The following is a 20,605-nucleotide window of genomic DNA, read 5'->3' as shown; positions in this document are numbered from 1 at the left end:
ATGTTTCCCTTCTGGGACCTACTTCACTGTCCCACTGCCTGGTGAGGCAGCAGTAATTGTCCTTCCCAATGCTGGCCCACATCAGCATTTCAGCTTTGAAATAAAACACAGGGTCCAGCTTGGATGGAGTCAACTTGCTTTGTAGCAGCCCATATGGTGCTGTGCTTTGCATTTGTGGCTAGAACAGTGTTGGTGACATGCCACTGTTGTGGCTACTTCTGAACAGCACTTGCATGGTATCAAAGCTTTTTCTCCGTGCTTCTTGTTCAGGACGTGAGGAGGATCATCTCCAGTCCAAAGGATGAAGTTTACTCAGCACAGGAGGCTCTGCATGGCAAAGATGGAGGAGGTGAGCAGGCACCAGTGTGAATTGCAGAGGTAGCTGCCCCAGGGCCAGGGGCAGGCGCTGCCCACCCGTGGGCACACCCGCCAGGGACCTGATGGCACAGCCTAATCAAGGTCCCAGCGGAGGTCTGTGATGTGGCAGGAGTGCCCTGCCACGGCCACAGCCAGCGGGACGGTGCAGGGGGAGCACCTAGGGCTTTATGACAGACAGCAGCTGCCAAGCCATGCCATGCCATGCCCCTGCCCTGCCTGCCCCGAGGTGCAGCTCCACCTGCCTTGGGTCCCCCACAGCCCTGCTCACCTCCCCTGTCTGTGCCACGTGGAGTCTCCTGTCCCAGCCAAACTTCAGCCTTTGGACTCTGCTATGAGGCAGACGGACCCAGTAAAAGTGGTAAGCCACATTCCAGCCTTCCTCTGCCCAAACCCTACCTATCGATTAAAGCAAATAATCATGCGAGAGTATCGAGTTCTTACTACTAACTGCATACACGTGTGAAGATTGTTTTACCACTTACATAAAAGTTTAAATCTTTAGTCTCTATCATTTTCAAGAAAATAAACTTCTGTAGTTTAGCTAATGAAAAGGAGCTATTTGATAAAGCTTCTTACAGGCTCAAATGAGATTAATTTACCACAGCTTATTAAATTACTGTCAGCTGAGTTGCAGTAAGTCCAGGGCTTGCTCTTAACCTAGAGTGAATGAAAAGCAACAAGGCTCAGCTTAGACCAAAAAGGTATCAGATAGGTCTTGGTACTTAACATTTATCACAAGCTAAAAATGTACACTGAGACCGACCACAGCTCAGATGACTAAGTGTAATTGCTTAATGACAGTAAATCGACCAGAGCTCTAAGTAGTCAGTCTTTTTGATTATCATGAGATCACAAGATAATACGGTTGGGAAGGAAATTCAATAGGTCAGACCCTGTTGCCCAGGGCTGGACTCAAGAGCAAAACCAATCAAGCAAAGAGATACAAACTTTCAAATTTTTACTGTATTTCCAGAGTTTTGCACAGTAACCTACCGCGCAGCTGTGTAACATTCACAAATTTCTTCAGTAACAAAATGTAAAATAACAGGGTACAAAAATAAGCACTTCAACTGCTTTAATTCTGCTTACTATGTAAGCAAGAGCAGGAGTTATAACCCTCACTGGCTTTTACACCAGACTATTGATTCCATAAAAAAAGCACCATGATGTGCCAAAGCCTGAAGCCTGACATCTGCTGCCAGACTGCAGCGAGCTCCCTGGGGATCCCAGTGAGTTCACCAGGGGTCAGCACAGGTGCAGCACTTGTGCCATTTGTGGCACACAGCAGGACCAGACCTAACAGCACATCCTCCCTCCCCGTTCCCCTTTTCCCCATTATGAAGGCTGGCTGTATAGAGATAGATGCAATCCATGTTTAGCGGACCCTTTTCAGATTTGATCTTGCTAGTCATCCCAAAGCAAACAGCAACGGAGGATTTTCTGAGCACTGCAAGATCAATTCATAACTGACTACGCAGCACCGGGCAGGATTCATCATGCAGTATACTTTTCCTCCCCCTGTTTTTTTGTTTTGTGGTAGTGGTTGTAATCATTATACAGATCCTTAAAGACTTCCCTTACACCTGCTGGTAGCGACGCATTTAAGAACTTGATGTCACGTTCAATGCAAAGGTCAAGGATGTGATATATCCCTTCTGTGAGATGGCTCTTCACAGCCGGGTGCAAAGTCACCTACGAGAAACAAAACTGCATTAAACTTGAAGACAAAAAGGCAAGAAAACTGGATTACACATTTCAGCAGATTCTGTATGTCTCGTGTTAGCTGTATGCTAAGTCTCAGTTTCACATGAGCACTTCCTTTAGGCTACTCTACCATTTACATTGGGTAGTCAATCAATTTTAACTGATCACTTAACAACTTGATATTTATCTAACAATTTGTATCTGAGGACTTCAAGCCTTAATAAAAGAAACCTTCAAAAAGCTCAGGAGATGTGGGTTTCCTTGATTTGTTCTAACATCAGGAATCAGGTACCTTGCCTGAAGTCATGCAGAAAGTTGAAGGAATACAAGGAATGACTCAGGACTCAGTGACCTGCTCCTGCCATTACCCCTGCTCAACCTCACAACCAGCAAAACCCCCGCTACAACCAGGAACATCAGTACTGACTCTGGAGTCCACTAGTGCTCCAGGCTAACTGAAATTTGTCCTGTGCTCACAAATCACTTGCTAAATACTTCAGTGCCTGAGGCGGTGCTGGCCTCTGGCATAATCACATTATTTTTGCCGCAGAACCCTGTCTTATCTTTGCTGAATCCCAAAATTAGCTTTATGCCTCCAGACCTAAGCCTCCGCACTCCAGGCCTAATGAAAACTACATAAAAAGCTGTCATTAAAATTCAGACTTCTTTCTTCCTGAGGCAACTAATAAACTTTCCGCTAATGAAGTGCACTCCTAATCACTGTGACAGGCTCCTGCTCTCTTTCTGCCCTAAATGTAAAACAGCTAATATATTTTATTGGACCTGCTAACATAGCTGGGAAAAACATATAGCGGGCATTAAGGCACATAAGCCTCTTCGGATTTGTGACCCTGAAGAGTTTGCACGTCCAGAAGGTTGTCATTTTTTCCCCTCTATGTCAGTTATCTATTGGCTGGTTCATAACAGATGTTATTTCTCCCTACACCATGCACTTAAGTAACAGAACAGTTGAGCATCACAACTCCCAGTGAATGCACTGGGCTGGTCTCTCCCGCCCTAGGGCAGAGAAATGACTGCAGAGAACAAGGACAGGAAAACCCACAGCTATTGACAAGATGTCCCACCTGGGATAAGCAGATACCTCAGAGCTGCAGTTACTGGAACTGCATCCCTCACACCACAAATTATTCTGGACCCATGCCTTATTTGGGCCATTCTTGCTTTGCAGTGCAGTTTCCTATAAACACCCTCCAGTAACACTATGGGAAGCAGAACCAAAGATTTAAACAGCTGCCACAACTGGCTGACAGTTAATTATGCTTGTAAGAGTTTTATGGTCTATATAGTTAGCACTACCAATTTGTCAAGCATTACAGAGCTCTTGATGTGAGACATTAAATGTGCGAAGAGGTATTTCACTATTGCTGAATTAAGCAACAGCTCATAGACAACAAGGGAAAAGCACTGCCAACAGTATGAAAGAGGCTATAGATGCTACGCACCCCAGCAAGGAATCTTTCTAGATTAACACAACATAATTCACAAAATGTTTTATTTCCTGGTATAAAAAGGAGCACTGAGGGAACTGTTACACAACTACTTTAGGAGTAAGTGACTGTTTAGGCCAGTAGCTTTCATCAGTTCTAGTTTGCAGACCCTTAAAAGGGTTCCAGTAAGTGTGCAGATGCCCATATAAAGACTTACATCTACCAACACGTTTTTCTGTTACCTTGGACAGACCCCCAGGGTCTTCAGATCACAGGCTGAAAGCCACTGATCTGGACTCAGAAGAGATGAATGGTTAAAAGAGTTTTTCTCTCCCTCTGCAGAGCAACATGAAAGATGGGTATGTACCCCCCTTAAGACAGGCATGCTTTGGCCTGCCCTTCCTCCGATATCCATCAATTCTCACCAGTCTAATGAGCAAATAAATCATCACCTACTTGTGATCTATTCTGTCAGACAGAAAACACCCCTTTGTCACAGCGTCTGGTGGCTCGCTAAACCAATTCCCCTTTCCATGCCCAAAGGTTCCATGCACACATTAGTGATCTGTGGTTTCAGCTATCATCTATCACCTTCCACTTCCCAGTGAAAGTGTTGCACAAAACTTTCCTAGAAGTCTCATGAGACTTTGTACTCCTGCTAATACTGAGGTAAGTGCCCTTTCAACTTGAAAAGGTCATATAACAATTCAAGTCAGGCTTTCTGACTTACATTCAGCAACAAACAGCTTACAGAGTTCAGAGATAGTTAAATAGAGCAGAAGTAGTCTTAACAGTAATTTGTCCCTAGTATTTGCTGAACTACTATGTTTACTATGTAAACAAAAACTAACTTACCCAGAACACTAAATAACATGGCTAAAAACTGATATATCCCATTGTTTTGCTCTCAAACCTTGGAAAAAAGCTGGGGAACAGAGAAGGCAGCTGAGTTTAAGCTCCATAACAACCTTCATGGTTAGTGCCACCGGTTACACCATAATCCTTCAGAAACATATCACCAGTTAGGATATTTTTGTGGTAAGAAAGCCTAAAAACAAAACCTAAAATTCCTTTCTGTATTTCAGCCCATGCCCAGGCCAGAGCCACAAATAATCAATTTGCAGGTACTTGCAACACAAGCAGCATTCAAACCCTGGTGAAAATTAAATCCATTAGGCTCAACAGAATAACAATTTGAACTTAGGTCTGGATGTGAGAAGCTACTGACCTGGCTCTGGCATCTGTAATAGCAGGAGTAGCTGTTTTCAGTAAGGATCGGAATTATATCTTTGGTTCAGAAGGAGAATTACTGAAAAGCTAACAATTCTCTGGCTTGGTAACACTTTTTCCATTCACTTACTCATTTAGACCAGATTAAAAGATGTTTTCCAGGAGAATTTTTCTCCATTACTTTGCCAGATGGGGCCCTAACTGCTATCAGTCCTGGACAACTGAGACTAGCTGGGAGAAGTACCTAACTACCACATGAAGAAAAAGCAACACCCAACATGACAGAAAAGCAAAACAGTTCTGTAAATAGGCATTGCATTGTTTTGCCTTAAAAACCCCACAGCCTACACCTTTAGAAAGTTTTCAGGAGCTGGGTAAGAAAGATTCTTAGGAACTCTTGCTCAAAATAACAGAGAGTCTGGATCAAACCTGTATCCCCATGAGGCATAGCAACTTTTATAACTTCACAGATTTTACAGAACTTAAAACAAGGTTGCCTTTGAAACAGCAACTCCAAAGCCCGCACAATACCATGGCACTTTAAAGATGGATGAGAACATGTTACCTTCTGCAATTCAGTCACATACTGAGCCACAATGAAAGCAGAAAACACTGTAAAGTCCTCCATTTCTGCAGCAATATGAGTATACATCCGTTCCACCAAGTGTGCACACTTCAGTATATCTTCAAACTCATCTGTGTTGCCTAAAACAGAAAGTGGTTGCAGACTGGCATCTGAGGCTTAAAAACACTAGGGAAAAAAACCCAAAGAATCACCCAGTCTTCCATGATCCTTGAACTACATGAAGCCAACACCAGCTTGCCCATTTTATCTTCTTCTCTTATCAAGCCACAGCTGAGAGGCCCCCCACACCTCCACAACACCATATGCATCTCTTTCAATGGTTATTTTGTAAGAGCACACTGATTCCAACTCCATGTGCACTGCAAGGCAAAAAGTATTTGTTACAGGTGCTGAAGTGCTAAAAGCAGCAGCTATGGTCCCTCCCATGATTCAGTCCCAACTAGCACTGTGGACATGAGAACAAGGAGACAGAAAAATAATATTCTCTACCTACAGAAAATCAGAAGACATCTTTTAGAAACAGCAAAGTAATAGAGCTTTCTGATGAGATCTGTTATGTGGAAGATAGCAGCAGAAGCCACATAACTGGAGATACTTAAAGTGAGACTGGAGAGATCACCTGAGAATTTACTCAGTAGGTAGTGAATGAAGAGAACTAACACAAACAAAGGAGAAGAGAAATTTAGAAATTAATTTCATGTTATCTGTTAGGAAAATAGAACAATCCTGCAAAGATAAACAGCATGTTTTTCAACTTGAGGATGCCACGTACCCATAAGTTTCCTGTGACCCTTGCCTTGTGTAAACGTATTGCAGAATGAAGCAAATTCTCAAAGTTTGGCACCAGTTTAACATACCTTTTCCTCTATCACTGAGCCTTTGTTAGTATATTCCTCCACGATGCATACATACACTTATATTTGCCCACAGTTGCATGCAACATATCACCTAAGATAAATCTGATCATGGCATAAGCTGTAGGACATCAGTGGAAAGCTGGGATACAGTCAGTTGCAGGCCATGAAGTCAACTTGTCTCACTATTAATGACAGGGTATTTGTGTCCTGACCAGCATAAAGCACAGGATGATTACCTTAATCACTGTGAACATCTTTGACTTGGCTACTTTAACAATGCAAATTCTTTAATAATTTGCAGTAATAAGTCTTTTTTTTTTTTTTTCTTCCTTTTGAGATAATGAACTACATTAATTCCAAATCCTTGACCATGCAGACAAACCATCTAATCCCAGTTGATGCTTCAGATATGTGTAATGTTCAGGCTTTATGCTTAGCATAGAATGGTGACAATTCAGGTCTGTAGTAACCATAGTTCCAGTCTCAAGAAGCTCCATTTACTAGGATCGATTTGGGGCCATAAATCAAGCATATTAGTCTATATCACCAGAGTTCACAGCCACCATACTTTCAGGCACAGGGGTTGATAGAAATTGGGCACAGCAAACCTTACCAGTTCCTGTCTACTTGCCAGCCAGTCAGTGAAGAATACCTTATCCACCTAAAGAAGTGCTGTCTGCATGCAGCTCCTCAGGAGCCCCACTTATCTTCTTAAGCCCACGATACTACAAAGCTCATCCTCAATTTTACATAAAGGACAGATAGGGCTAACAGTTTCAATGCCACAGCTAGGTTTTGAGGACTTTGCTCCTGGTGTCAGACTGCCCTGTTCTGCATCTCCTCTTCTAGAATATACAGAATTACAGTGTGCATGTATAATGCCAATGTGGAAAAGATATGGTACCTCTGTCTCCTTTCTGACGCCCTTCATGCATGACAGAAACAACCAGACGATGGAAACTGTTCAGAAAAGATGGTGCTGCTTTCAACAGCACCTGCAAAGACATGAAATAAAAACATCTGAGATTATGTAGTAAAAGGAATGGAGAGGATAGACATACACCACCCCATAGTCTGAGGGAAATTAATTCCTGTGAAGGAAACCGTATAGCTTTTAGAGCTGTCAGGAGCAGAGACTATCTTTTCACTCTGCATCCATACAGAATCTAGCACAAGAGAATCCTGGAGCAGGACTGCAGTCCTGGCCATATTCAAATATAAATAACAAGTAAACATCACATTAGAGTTACTTCATCTCTCCAAACCAGCATTTCATTTAGTGTCTAATGTCTAGGGAATTTGTTCTTTTTGGTAGAGAACCTGTGTAGCCAGACAGATTCACAGAATGCAGGGTCCGACAACATTACAGATCACTCTGTGAAAACAGCCTGGATAGGCAGCTTTCTACCACAGGGTTTTTGTAAGGGCATTTTAGCAATGTGTACTGCCTTGCTTTTAGAATTTTCCATTTCCCCACCTTTAACTCTCTTCACTCTCAGTCCTAACAAAAATGCATGAGGCCCCTTTCTTTTTTATTCTACCTCTGCCTACATATTCCACGTAGGAGTATCTCCAACCCTGGGCAAGTCCTGGCACATCTTCATTTTCCCATGCCAGAAGGCTGACAAGAATACCAGGATGGTACGATGTTTGAAGGTCATCAACTTCTAACATGTCTAAGCACTGTTTTCAAAGGACTGCAGAATCTTGATCTCCAGTGAGAATGAGGTCCTAGAGCCTGAGCCATTTGTGCTTCCAGAAATCAATCATGAAAAAAGGGAAAGCTTTATTCTAATCCAGCATCAGATGCTGATAAGCAATCTGCTGCCAAAGACCAACAATGCAGGCATAAAACAAAGCAGAAGAGCAACGTAAATGACATAATTTTGAGATACCCAGCCTTTTAAATGACAAGCGGTACAAAGCACTTTCATACTATCAGGACAAATTATTTCAAAACCACTATTAAAAAAAAAAAATTCTCATCACTGGCCTCTGTGTTGGTTTTTTCTACCTCTTTCCCCTTCTCCCACCCCCTCACAGATATACCTTCGGATGACACTGCACAATAGAGAAGAGCACTTCGTGGACTCCCAGAAAGACATTGTGATAGTCTTCTGTCTTCAGATGATCCAGAGGGACTGTTAGGAGAATGCTGAATGCCAATGACACATGGTGTGGATTCAAAAGAACCCCTTCTCCTTGCCTTAGCAGAGCTGCTACAGTCTCTAGAATAGGTACAACTATGGTGGAAATCAGTGACTGGTCCTGACAGGCCTCTTTAGTTTGCATCTACAAGACAGGAAACAGATAAGGAGGAGTGCATTAGCCACCTATCACTAGAATTCGCACACCATGGAACCATAATGCTCTGACTTGAGTCACTGAAACTACACTGGTGCAAGCTGGACTGGCAGGGAGACTCCTGCACTTTAGCCATTTTTGTGCAACTGCACCCTGGGTGAGGATGCATATGACGCATTTCAAGCAAGCACTGCTGTGAGTGTGGAATTGCAGCTGGTCCCCCATCCCCCAACAACCAGCACCTCTTCACATGAATGCATTGATGCAGTTCTCTCTTTTACAAGCATGCAGACCTACCAAAAAAGGGCAGAAGTTGCATGCTCACAATTCACAGGCATTGCAGAGCCAGACTCTGACAAATTCTGGTCTGGAGACACCATCACCATGAGCGAAGAAAAACTTAAATCACTAAGTTTGTATGCTGTACAGGAAGGACAGGAAACCTGAGTTTGGTTACTTTCAGTTAAGTTTCCCATTCATAATTCAGTGAATTTATATTATTATTTTTTTAATATGAGCACTTTCTTCTTTTTGTTTTGCTGCCATTGGCTTCTGCTGCGACATGTGGCTGACAGTTACCTTCTCATTTGGACAGGAGGAAGGACAGGAGACTCAGACTCTCTTCTCTGCAGCCTAACAAGTTTCTCCCAAGCTCCAGATTACATGGTGCAGTCCCAGCAAATTACTGATAATAAGAAATGGATGACCTACACACTGCACTCACAGAAGGAGATTTACTTGAGGAAGGAGGAGAGAAAGGGTCTAGACAAAAAAGTGCAGGTGAATCTGGTATGGATTTGTCTAATATGCACAACTTTTTTGTTCCTGTATGCTCCTGTGCATGTTAGATGTAAGCCTACAGACTCCAGCAAATAAAAGGGATAGGTAATGAAGCTACAATAGATACTTACAGCTAAAGCTGTGATTATCTGTGGGCTGGCAAACCAGAAAGCTTTCTCTTTGTCTCCACTCAATGGGCAGCTGAGCAACAATTTGGTTAGCGTAACAGCTGACAATACCTCCTGCAGAAAGCAGATTGATGATCAGTCACGGGTACAAGATGCACTGGCTCCTTTCAAGAGAGGAAGAGCTTTTTCAAGGGCAGTGGCAGTTTTGAGCATTACCAGAGCCTTGACACATGAAAGTCCTCCCACCAACACATCTCTTTGGAAACTGTAAAGTAAGCAGCAGCTCAACAAAATTCAATATGCTGAGCAGCTCTGGCCCAAATGTACTGCATGCTACATTTATTTTAGAATCAACTTACTGTACAAAAACGCTTACGTGATTCTTAAGAAATGAAAGCCTTCTCCTTCAACTGCCACTAAATAACAGAGGGAAGCAGGGGTAATACAGAGACACCAGCACACTATACGCTAAGAATGCTGCGTTTGGCAGCAGGGGCTTTTTACTTGCTGGCTGTTATGACACACTAATAAAAGAAACATTACGAGCTATACTGAGGTGGCAGGAATTACATGCACAGTACAGGAATTCCAGATACACTTTCAAAAAGCCATATCAAGAATTGATGCAGCATATCTGTGTCTATTTCTGACAAATAAGACAGAACCAGACAAACCCCCAAGTTTCATTCTCAAGTCACTGAGCTTTCTACAGAGCGTACAGCTGGATTTTTTGGCAAGTGTTCCAATATGTCACCACTGCTGCTTAAGCTGCTCTGGAGAAAGGCATAGTATTTAAAAAGCTACTGAGTGATATCTGGTTATTATAGAGTAAAAGTCTTTATAGAGACAAAACCCAAAAGCACAGGTGCAGTTTTGGTTTTACTTAATGCCAGCATTTCTAAAAGTGCCTTTAACCCTGTTAAGAGCAGCCACAGACAAACAGTGGTTAAACTCACTGACTGCTATCATCTGTTGTGGAAGAGCTCTGATCAGCAAGCAGAAAAAAAAATTCAGCATGGCCTGTAGTTTAATAAAATAAATACTACACAACTGTGTAGTTTCTGTTGACAACACATAGAGACTGCTGTGTCCTTAAACTGGACAGAAAGTTTTTCCAGTAGGTTTCCATGATCTTTCCACCTCTCTCAATTTATATCCAGAACACAGCACAGTCACCAAGCTCTTAACCATGTAAATTAATTTGAACTCACCACTGAACATAAACCAGGAAGAGGAAAAAAATATTTATCAGATGTCATTCAGCCAACAAAATTTTTTCAAGAGGCAGCAGAAGACTGAAGAAAGAAGTTGACAATAAACTAAACTCATGCCTTACTTTAGCCTTCTGTTGCCAAACATTCTTCATTTCAAGTCCCTGCAGCACCAGCCTCATTATGGTATAAAACTCCTCAGCAGAGCAGTTTCCCAGCAGCTGGACAAGCACCTCCGTCAGCTCCATCTCCATACTTTGGATCACCTGGGTTGTGATTGCAGGACCTGCACATTCAAGAGACACAAGCATGTCTTAACCAATTCCCAGGACAGGGACTTCCACAAGTAAGAACAATGCGAATTGAACCTTAAAACAGCTCTGTGGGTACCTTTTTAACACTCAAATTCATAGAGGGCCCCAGGCTTTCCCTTTACCTCCCTCCCCTCTAGCACAATGAATTGCTGCTCTCAAGTATTTCCTACCTGAGGGTTCACAGAGCAGTCATCATACCAATGAAAAGCCTTCAGTAGTATGAAGTACTGCCACAAAGTGTGTGCACAAGCCAAGGGAGCAGGCTGAACAAACCACAGGGCTTTACTACAAATGATGACCAGAGAGCCATCACAAATCACAAAAGCATTAAACTGACAAAGTTTAGGTCTCTGCTGATCATAAGTCACACTCCCCCTTTACTCAATTATTACTACGTAGACAGTCCTAGACTAGCTTCTGTCTTAATCGATTCTGAAGGCTTGTTTTTTAGTTCCACGAGTACCCACAGGATCTGTGGCAATGCTGAAAGTCTTTTTCAACAGGAATCCACATTTCATCTTATTGAATACTTTACTTATTCATCAGAAATTCTTAGATTTTCACAGTGATTAATTATGTCTCCCGGCTAAAGCACTTTACCAATCTTACACTAGTGAAGTGAGGCATGGGAGAGAGAGAAAAGCCAGCAGAAAAATTACAACAATTGACATATCCTCATGGTTCCTAGTTCTAATGTGAAATCCCTGCTCCCAGTGCCCTTACTGAACCCCACAACACTGAAGGATCAAAACGCAGGCCAGGGAAGAGACAGACTAAGCCTGTACCTATATGTAAGTTCTAGCTCAAATTCAACTGCGCAAATTCAAGATCAGATTTTCTATGGAAAGCTGTGCTCTGTTCTTAACTACCTAATGCCAATACAAACATTGAGATTATGACTGTAGTTCACTTGAGCAGTAGCATCCAAAGTGAGGTGCGCACACCCCAGGGTACGCACAAGACAATCCATTGGGGTGTGGGAATTATAAATAAAATATCTTTAATAAATAAGTAAAAATAGTGTTTATTGCATCTTTATCTCATGCTTTTTAAACTTTTTTTGTGTATGCTTTGTCATGTACGTAGTATACTAGTAGAATAGCACATGCATATAATTTGTAAATAAACTTTTTTTTTCAACTGGTAAGTATGCACAATTAAAAATGTTTGGAGACCACTGCACTAGAGCATGTTAATAGCAAGTTTGACAAATTCCAACTGTTTGAAGAAGTCAAAGAGAACAGTTATGCCCGTGCTGTGTTTTGTTCCTCTTTCTGAATGAGACAATTTAAAGGAGCCATTAGGTCATACAGCTGGCAAGAGAGGTTTTTCATGTCATTTCTAGCCCTGGCTCTTTATTTGATGGGGATAAGGGGACTAATCTGCCACTCTCCCACGGACTTTATCAGAATTACAGGTGTTCAGCACCCTTAACAGTTAGGCGACTTCCATTGTTCTATAACCTCACCTATTAGATACAAAAACAGATGTGTATTTTACTGCAAGGTCCTCCGAGATCCTCAGATAAGACATACCAGATCTGACCTGGTGCACACCTGCTGCTGCAGTGGTGCCCACCATACCGACGACACGAGTAGGACACTGCACCTTCAGCCCTACAACCAGAAGCATTACCATGTTCCAGTTACTGTCAAAATGCTGTCCAGGGATGAGTAACTTAGGACCTCAACTTTGTTAAGATGTTTACATCTTCCAGAAGGTCATTACCAAATTAGATGGTGGCTGTGGTCCTAGTACCACAACACTGCCTCCTTGAAAATATTCCTGTTACGCATTTATAAAAGGATAGCCTACTGCTTTAATGCAAGTAAATAGATACAGACTTTTCAAAAACATGTACGTTTTGCTAAATGGCTTTTAACTTGCCTCTGTGCTGCAAAATTAGCAAAGGAAGTGGAGAAAGGGTTTTTCATACCAGTGAGAAGCTTTTTTATAGCAAAAACAACCATGACCGCAGCTTCTTTTCCAGGATACAGCTCTGGCACTGAGCAGAAGACCGTCAGGAACTGCAACGCAGACTGAAGGAACTGCAGATTACCCCCAGCGAAGGGCAGCTCTCTCAGTATCTGAGAGTAAAACTTTTGGTACAGTTTAATACGGGGTTGCTCCAAAAACCCACTGGGCTCCTTCTGCCAGCCCTTCTTGACACCATGGCTCAGATCTGCTTTGAGAAGAGTAGTGACAGATGGTATGAATGCTACAGGCAAAGGCTGGGTTTGGGTGTTACTCTGAAGACCGTGTTCAACAGTTCTGACCATCTGCAGAACTACTGGCTCCAACAGAGCAGACAGTACATCTGCAGACTGCAGCTTCTTTTCTGGCAGCTGCTGAAGGTAGAGTGTGACAACATGACACAGTGTGGTGAATGCCATGAGCAGTAACTGCCCAGCTGCAGCATTCGAGTCTTTGCTTTTGGCTGCACCAACATCCGGCTTGCAGCTCACCAGGAAAGACATGAACTTCTCCAAGTTGAGCTTCACACTTTGCCTTCTTTCAATAATCATCTGAAGAAAATTTTCCAAAAAGGCTTGGACTTCCTGAAGATACTGCGCCCAAAGAGGAACCGTCAAGACATCAGTGAAATTTTTGCTAGCTGTAAGCTGGGAGGTCATGACAGCCTCGAGAACATCACTGGCATGAAACACCTTAAAAACAGAGTTGGCATTCTTGCCAGCTTGCAGGCACCTCAGGAGGTGGAAGCAGGTACTTAAAAACTTCAGCAATAACAGCTTGCTGCAAGAGACACTAGCCCTGGTATTGACTAACAGGGACAGCAGCACCAGAAAACACCGGGTACAGTCAGAGGGAAGAAGACTGTCTAGTTTCAGAAGAGAAGCAATTTCTAGCAAACCCAAGCAGTTTTCTAGCTGACTTTCTTTCAGGATGACAGGGCAGTCATTTTTTGCTAACAATACTATACATTGGGCAACTTTCTCCAGTGTTTTCCAAGACAAGCTGAGCTCATCCTTTAGCAGTTTGTTTTCGGAAGGTTCTTCCAACGGGTCAACAGGTCTGCAAGGAGCCAGGATTTCTTCATGCCAAGGAATATTACCTGCAGCCAGCAGTTGAAGTGGCAGATCTACTGAATCCCTGGCAGCAGTGGGCAGCACCCTAGCGATCTGATGAATAAGACTGGTCAGAAAAGCACAGTGCAGAACCTTCATTTCTGGGAGAAAGGAGCTATGCATCAAACCAAGAGATATCTTTCCAATGCTGATGGAAGGCTCCTGGTCTGTGGCAGCTTCCTGAGCTTTGGCCAATACTAACGTCTCTAGAAGCACATTTGCAATGTACTCCACATCTTTCAAGGAAATATATGGCAACAGGATAGTCAGGTTGGAAATGACAAGATGCCAATGTGCTGTAGGGTAGGTAAGATCGCTTATTGCGCTGATATCTCTATCCCATGGTTCAGATTCTCCCCTGCTCATGCTGGATCTCCCAGACTCCAGGATGAAAGCTGCAGCATGCTGCAAGGCCTGTAGGTCAGCTTTGGTCTGCATTAAGATCATCTTCATTTTCTGAAGTGTGAGCAGTTCTAAGCAATATTTGCTAGTGGAGGCAAAACTATCTGCAAGTTCCATGACTCTCTCCCAGCACTGCTCCTCCACACCCAGGAGGAAAGCTGAAATGCCCCAGTGCCTTGCAGCAGGTTCAGTAACAGCAGCAGCAATTTCAGCCGTTGGAGACACATATTTACTGCAGCTAACACCGAACAAAGTGTCTACCTCAACCCAAGTGTAAACAAGGAGAAGAGCAGAGTCACTGGCCTTCCTTAGCCAAAGGTCTGACTTCTCTTCCTCTCCTCTAGGAGCCTGCAGCAGCTCCATCAGTGGCTGAATTACCCCCTTCTGCATCTTTGCCAGCAGACTCTGAGTGCGAAGGACCACAGGTGAAGGAGTGACATCATCTAGGCTCCTCATGTTGAACAGAAAAGCATGCAGCACCGAGCTCACTGAGAGCAGCTTCAAGGCCATGTCGGCTGACCCTTCAACAGCAGGAATGATAAGGGTCTGGCACTTCTCCACGAAGAGGCACAAAATGTCCAGAATCTGGCTGGGTGGCAATTCAAGGAGGCACTCACGAAGCTTTACTGTCAGGCCAGCAGAGAAGACAGGCGGCCTCAGTTCATCAGCAGCTGGCCAGCAAATGACTGTCAGCACCTCCTCAAAGAGCCGTGGGAACTGTCGCAGCTTGGAGTACGTCTGAAACATGGTGTTGATGAGAGCTTCCTGGGGCTTGTTCGTACGTGGCTCAGAGACCTTGGCATCTATCCAAGCTGAAGCCACTAAGTCATCCAGGTCTGGCTCTACTATAAGGTGGTTTAATGACATCAAGAGTTTGAGACACCTGAACCAAGCTGGGATGGAAGCTTGGGAGTGCCTCATCAACATCTGGGCTAGCTTGCGGTAAAACCCAAACTGTACCTCCTTGTGCCGGATACGGTCACTGGCAACATTATAGATATCACTGCTAAGCACCAAGTTCAGAAGTTGTTCCAAAGCAAGCAGGTCCGTGCTCCAGTCCGCAGAGGAGAGCGTATCCTCCCTCGCACCCTGCTGTAGGCCAGAGAGCCTGAGACAGCCAAAAAGCCTGCTGAGCATGTGGAAACACACAAGGTGGTTTTCTGCCTTACAGTATGAGTCCAGAAATAGCTTATATAGCAGGGACACCGAACCAGCTACAACAGCTCCGTGGAGGGCAGGTTCACAAAAGCCACTGCCCAGCTTGGTCTGCACTGTGTTGACTGGTAACAAAAGACTTTTCAAAGCTCCTTTCTTCTTCTCCTGGAGTTCTTGTTCCGGCAGCAGCTCCTCTTTGTAGGATGAGAAAAGCTCAGGCTGAAATAACCCAGCCTGCAGCAAAGTTTCTACTTGGTTTCGGATTTCCCTGCTCAGGTGCTGACGAACATGGCTGTCATCTGCTTGTGTCCAGCTCCTCACACTTAGCAAGTGCCTCAGGAGCAGACACGGCTGGAGCAAGTGACTTGTCACTTGCCCAAACACACGATTCGGGTTGGTTTGCTGCCTCTGGATCAGGAGGTACTGAGCAAAGGTAAGCTGGAGGACGCTGAACAACTGGGAGCCCACAGCATCATCAGAAGCTAGCTGCTGACATGCCAGCTTGGACAGCTTGCTGAGGAGATCAACCAAGAGCTCACACTTTGCTGTGTAAATGATGGAGAGTGAAGGAGTAGAAAGGATGCCACTGGAGCAACTCAGCACTGTGCCAATGTTTTGCTGCGTTTTTTGAGAACAGGCCTCTGATAACCTTTCATTTATGACCTGAAAATTGGGGGGAAGGGGAGAGAAAAAAAACAGTCAATTTTGCACACAAAGATAAAGCTCATCATAATGAGCCAACAACACCTTCTGTCAGCTCTGGCTGCAAGAAGGAAGTGACAGGGACCTGCCAACAGCTGCTGCTGGGCCTCTCACATCATAGGTCTCAAACTAGAAGGTCCTCTGGCCAGAACTGTGTCCGTGCTTTTGTTTGCACCACAGGATGAGTGAGGAAGCCCTCATTCAGTACGTGTGCTACTGGCAACAGCATAAGACTATCCATACTTGATCCTAATAGTTGATCCTACAGAAAGGGAGTAGAGGTAAATTTCCTCCCTTCTTGCAAGGTCCCCAAAACTATGCTCCAAACAAACAACAACAAACCCCACACACAACAAACATCACACCTTTGATCCAGGAAGCTCATTCAGTAAGAATGTCTGTGACTAAATATCATCTTTATATTTTAAAAAGAGCCAGTTTCCTGTGCTGATATCTGGAATGTGAAGAACATTCTCTCTCCTCTTTGAGGGATATACAGTTCTAAAGAATTAATGTTTACTTGAACTTGCATTTTGCTTCCTGTTCCCAAACTTTGTGTTGATCTCCCTACAGTTTTCTCCTTTGATCCCCTTTTTATTTGCTCCCTTTTTTCACCTCCGGATAATCCGGAAGCAAACAAGTTCAGCAGCAATTTACAAATCTGCCTCCATTCCAGAGTTAAAAACTGCACCTGTCTCCTTACACCTTGTAGTGGATGGTTCACCTCCTCAGCTCAAGCCCCACTGGACTAAAACAGATCCTTAAATTCTTTCCACTGGACCCTCTACCACCTCTGTCCTTGGCCTTCAGGGTACTCTGGCCTGTACCTCTCACCTAATCTTCAGCCAGACAGCTTTTCACACCCAGACCAGATTCAAATTTGGCACAATTTCTACGTATCATCTCTGAAGCACAGATTTCATCCAATCAATTCTCTGTACTTCACAACTCAATTTCTGCAGGTAAAGACAATCTTGACTTGCTTCCTTCCACCCAGATCACAACTAAAAAGGTCATTTTTCCAGTCATTTTGACTGCCTTTGCAGCCATGCACTAATTCTGCTATTTCTGTAACCAGGAAGCTGACTAAGAATTTACATTTTCTCATTCAGTTCTAAACTGTAACTGCAGTCTCCCCCATTCACATCCAGCTGAGGCTAAAATGATGCAATTAAGATCAGCAACGATTTGGTGCCACCACTGTTCAGAGTCATCATAAGAAGCTGCAGGGTCTGCTGAACAGCACATCACAGTGCACAAGTACTTAAGCCAAACACACTGATGAGCCCCTCAGTGAGGGAAAATCTCTCTCTCTCTAAGACTCCCAGGTAAAATGGCAATATAAGCAGTAAATAATTTAGAAGAGCAACATATGGAACTGAGCCTTTACTTAAATACTTAAACCAGTTCACTCTCTGATAGTTTGAAGAAGTTAAAGACAGAGAGGAAGATGGTTATTAGAATGCTCTGCCATTTTCAGCCTTAGTGCTGCACAAATACAAACTGTACTGCAGAACAGAAATAAGAGGAGTTTTTAGTAGTGGTCCTAAAAGCCATCAGATTAATTATTATATACTTCATGTAACATCCTACACTGTGAGAAAGAGTCACATACTGTAGAAGACACGCACTGCTATCCAGCATGTGACAAAATACCCACAGTTTTAGTTACCTGTGCAATTGAAAAACTGAGACCGATTGTCTTCCCACTCTTTAAGAGATTCTGTAGTCTTCTACTATGGATAACGTTGTCTAGATACGCCCAGAGTTTCTCAACAACTTCATCCTCCAGTTCAGATTTCTTATTGTAGTACGAAACCAACGCATGGCTCACCCAATCGAGTAATACCTGTTAACAACAGGGAACAGAAATAATTTTTAATAACGCCCACAAGAAAACAAGACAAAAGTAGTACCTCTTCACGATTACAGCACTTGTGCCTTGAGAACTGCTCTATGTCCAAGCAGAATAGGCTCTGAACGAGCAGAGAAGTTCACCCTTGCAGGTTTCAATTCCTAAAAGCTTTCATTCTAAACCCAGCGTTGGCCCTGTGCTCCCCTGTACCATCCTAAAACAGCTTTCAGGAGTCAACACCCTAAGGCCCTTTCATCAGGGCATAATTCTGACAGTCGATACTGACTAATAAATGTAGTCTTTTAAATCAAAACTTAAAGAATCAGATGGTTTTCACTTTCTGACAATTGGTATTCCTTTCACATCCTCCTCTTTGTATATTTAGATTTACTACCCAGAAGCTCAGGCCTAGGAATTTAGATGTGTGCAAACTGGAAAAGGTTGAAACCTACTAATTTAAATTATTGATTTAAAAAGAAAAGGATGGTGTATGGCTAGGTTTAATATTCTAAGTACCTGAAGTAGCAAGAACTCAAAACATGGATCTCGGACGGTGCAAACCCTAGACCCCACAAAACAGCTTGGCTGGAGGAGCAGCACAAGACACCCTTCTCTCAGGGAAACACTGAGCAGACCTTCGGGAAACAGGGTCAAAACAAAAGGATTGAGGGGAGAGGGTGGGTTCCAAGCAGAGAACACCAAACCACCTTCTAAGGAGAAGCCCATGAATCCACAGTGCGCTCTTTCATGTGCACAAGTTTAGAGCACCTGAAAACACGTGTCTAGCTACAGTCAGTTCTCCCACCCTGAAGTTTTTGTTCTTAACTATGACCAGAAGCATCAGACTTTAGAGTGTTCCTGTATAGGACTGTCATGGTTTAACTTCAGCCAGCAACTAAGCACCACGCAGCCGCTCGCTCACTTCCCCTCCCCCTCCTCCCAGTGGGATGGGGGAGAAAATTGGAAAAACAAATATAACTCATGGGTTGAGATAAGAACAGTTTAATAGTACAGAGAAGAAGAAACTACTAACGATAATAATAACAATACTAAAATGACAATAATAATACTAATAAAAGGATTGGAATATACAAAACAAGTGATGCACAATGCACTTGCTCACCACTTGCCAACCGATGCCCAGTTAGTTCCTGAGCAGTGATCTGCACACACACCCTCCCAGGTCAACTCTCCCCAGTTTATATACTGGGCATGACATCCCATGGTATGGAATATCCCCTTGGCCAGTTTGGGTCAGCTGTCCTGGCTGTGTCCCCTCCCAGCTTCTTGTACCCCTCCAGCCTTCTTGCTAGCTGGGCATGAGAAGCTGAAAAATCCTTGACTTAAGTCTAAACGCTACTTGGCAACAGCTGAAAACATCAGTGTGATATCAACATTCTTCTGGTGTTGAACCCAAACCGTAACACTACACCAGCTACTAGGATGAAAATTAACTCTATCCCAGCTGAAACCAAGGATAAGGATATAATAACCAATGCTAATGACAGCTCTGAAGGGGGTGGTTTCTCGTGGACCCAGGAGACAGAACACGTGCACTGTCCTCTCTATAAGAAAGATTCTTCCTTCCTGCCCTAATGCAGATCTTTCTGCTGAAGCTACCTGAAAGCTGATGTTGTGGAAACATTTCATATAACCACGCAGAAATAAAGAGTCACCAACAATTCCACATCAGAGCTGTATTTGCACTACTACCTAGGCTCAAACACTCAAGCAACTAGACCTGGATTTGATGAATCAATTCGCCATCATCACCAATTAACTATTGAGATAATTTTTTTCTTTCTTTCGCTGCCTACCATTGAAAAGTACTTACTTGCTCCTTATTAGGAAGAACACACTGGTGAGAAATCCACGCAAAATGGGCTAGTTTGAGCTTCTCTTCCCAAGAAGTCTTGGCGCTTTTCAGCTTCAGGTAAATCCCAGAGTAGATCGCTGCCATGGGGACAGCACCCCTGAAAGAAACGTCAGAGGAGGAGAAGGCGCTCGGACGGGAAGGCGGCCCCGCACCCACCGCTCACGGCCTCCCCCTCACCGGGGGCACACCAGGCCCCCGCGCACCCCCGCTCCCACCTCTCCCCCACCAGACCCCCGACCCCCAGTCCCCCTCGCAGGGATCCGACCCCCCGTCCCCCTCGCAGGGACCCCACTCCCTCCGTCCCCCGGTACGGCCCGGCCCGGTACGGCCCGGCCCGGCCCTCACCGTCCCGCCGGGCCCACGCCGCACACCCCACACCTCCCGCTCCTCCCCCCGCCGACCTCTGTCCCCGCCAGGCAGCGCCAGCCGATCGCCGATCCCGGCAGAGCGCGGGGAGAGGCGGGAGCTCGCGCCCATTGGCGGCCGCCGGGCGCCTGCGCACGGGGCGGCCCCAGCCCCGCTTCCTCCTCCCCCCCTCCCCCCCCGCCCCGTACACCCCCACCCCACCCCCCCTCCGCCCACCCGCCCG

General features: G+C 44.4%; 3 protein-coding genes across 3 annotated transcripts in view; all 3 read right to left on the bottom strand.

Annotated features, from left to right (window-relative positions):
- Nucleotides 1-20,605, bottom strand: part of EGLN1 (egl-9 family hypoxia inducible factor 1) — a 595,298-nt gene that overhangs the window by 97,176 nt on the left and 477,517 nt on the right. The window lies entirely within an intron of this gene.
- Nucleotides 1-20,605, bottom strand: part of RAB4A (RAB4A, member RAS oncogene family) — a 471,873-nt gene that overhangs the window by 284,401 nt on the left and 166,867 nt on the right. The gene's annotated exons all lie outside the window — the stretch shown is intronic.
- On the bottom strand, nucleotides 1,322-20,532 carry URB2 (URB2 ribosome biogenesis homolog). Its single transcript, XM_049831344.1, has 10 exons — nucleotides 20,362-20,532; nucleotides 19,975-20,113; nucleotides 17,958-18,134; nucleotides 12,877-16,246; nucleotides 10,752-10,912; nucleotides 9,419-9,529; nucleotides 8,253-8,495; nucleotides 7,108-7,198; nucleotides 5,326-5,465; nucleotides 1,322-2,070 (listed from the first exon to the last, which is right to left on the bottom strand). Exons 2-10 carry the CDS (start codon nucleotides 20,098-20,100, stop codon nucleotides 1,873-1,875), a joined length of 4,617 nt encoding a protein of 1,538 aa, XP_049687301.1. The 5' UTR covers nucleotides 20,101-20,113; nucleotides 20,362-20,532; the 3' UTR covers nucleotides 1,322-1,872.

The sequence above is a fragment of the Accipiter gentilis genome, chromosome 28 (genome assembly GCF_929443795.1).
Source record: "Accipiter gentilis chromosome 28, bAccGen1.1, whole genome shotgun sequence".
NCBI classification, from domain to species: domain Eukaryota; kingdom Metazoa; phylum Chordata; class Aves; order Accipitriformes; family Accipitridae; genus Astur; species Astur gentilis.
Note: the sequence above shows the minus strand (reverse complement) of the source record. Positions and strands in the feature narration are given on the sequence as shown.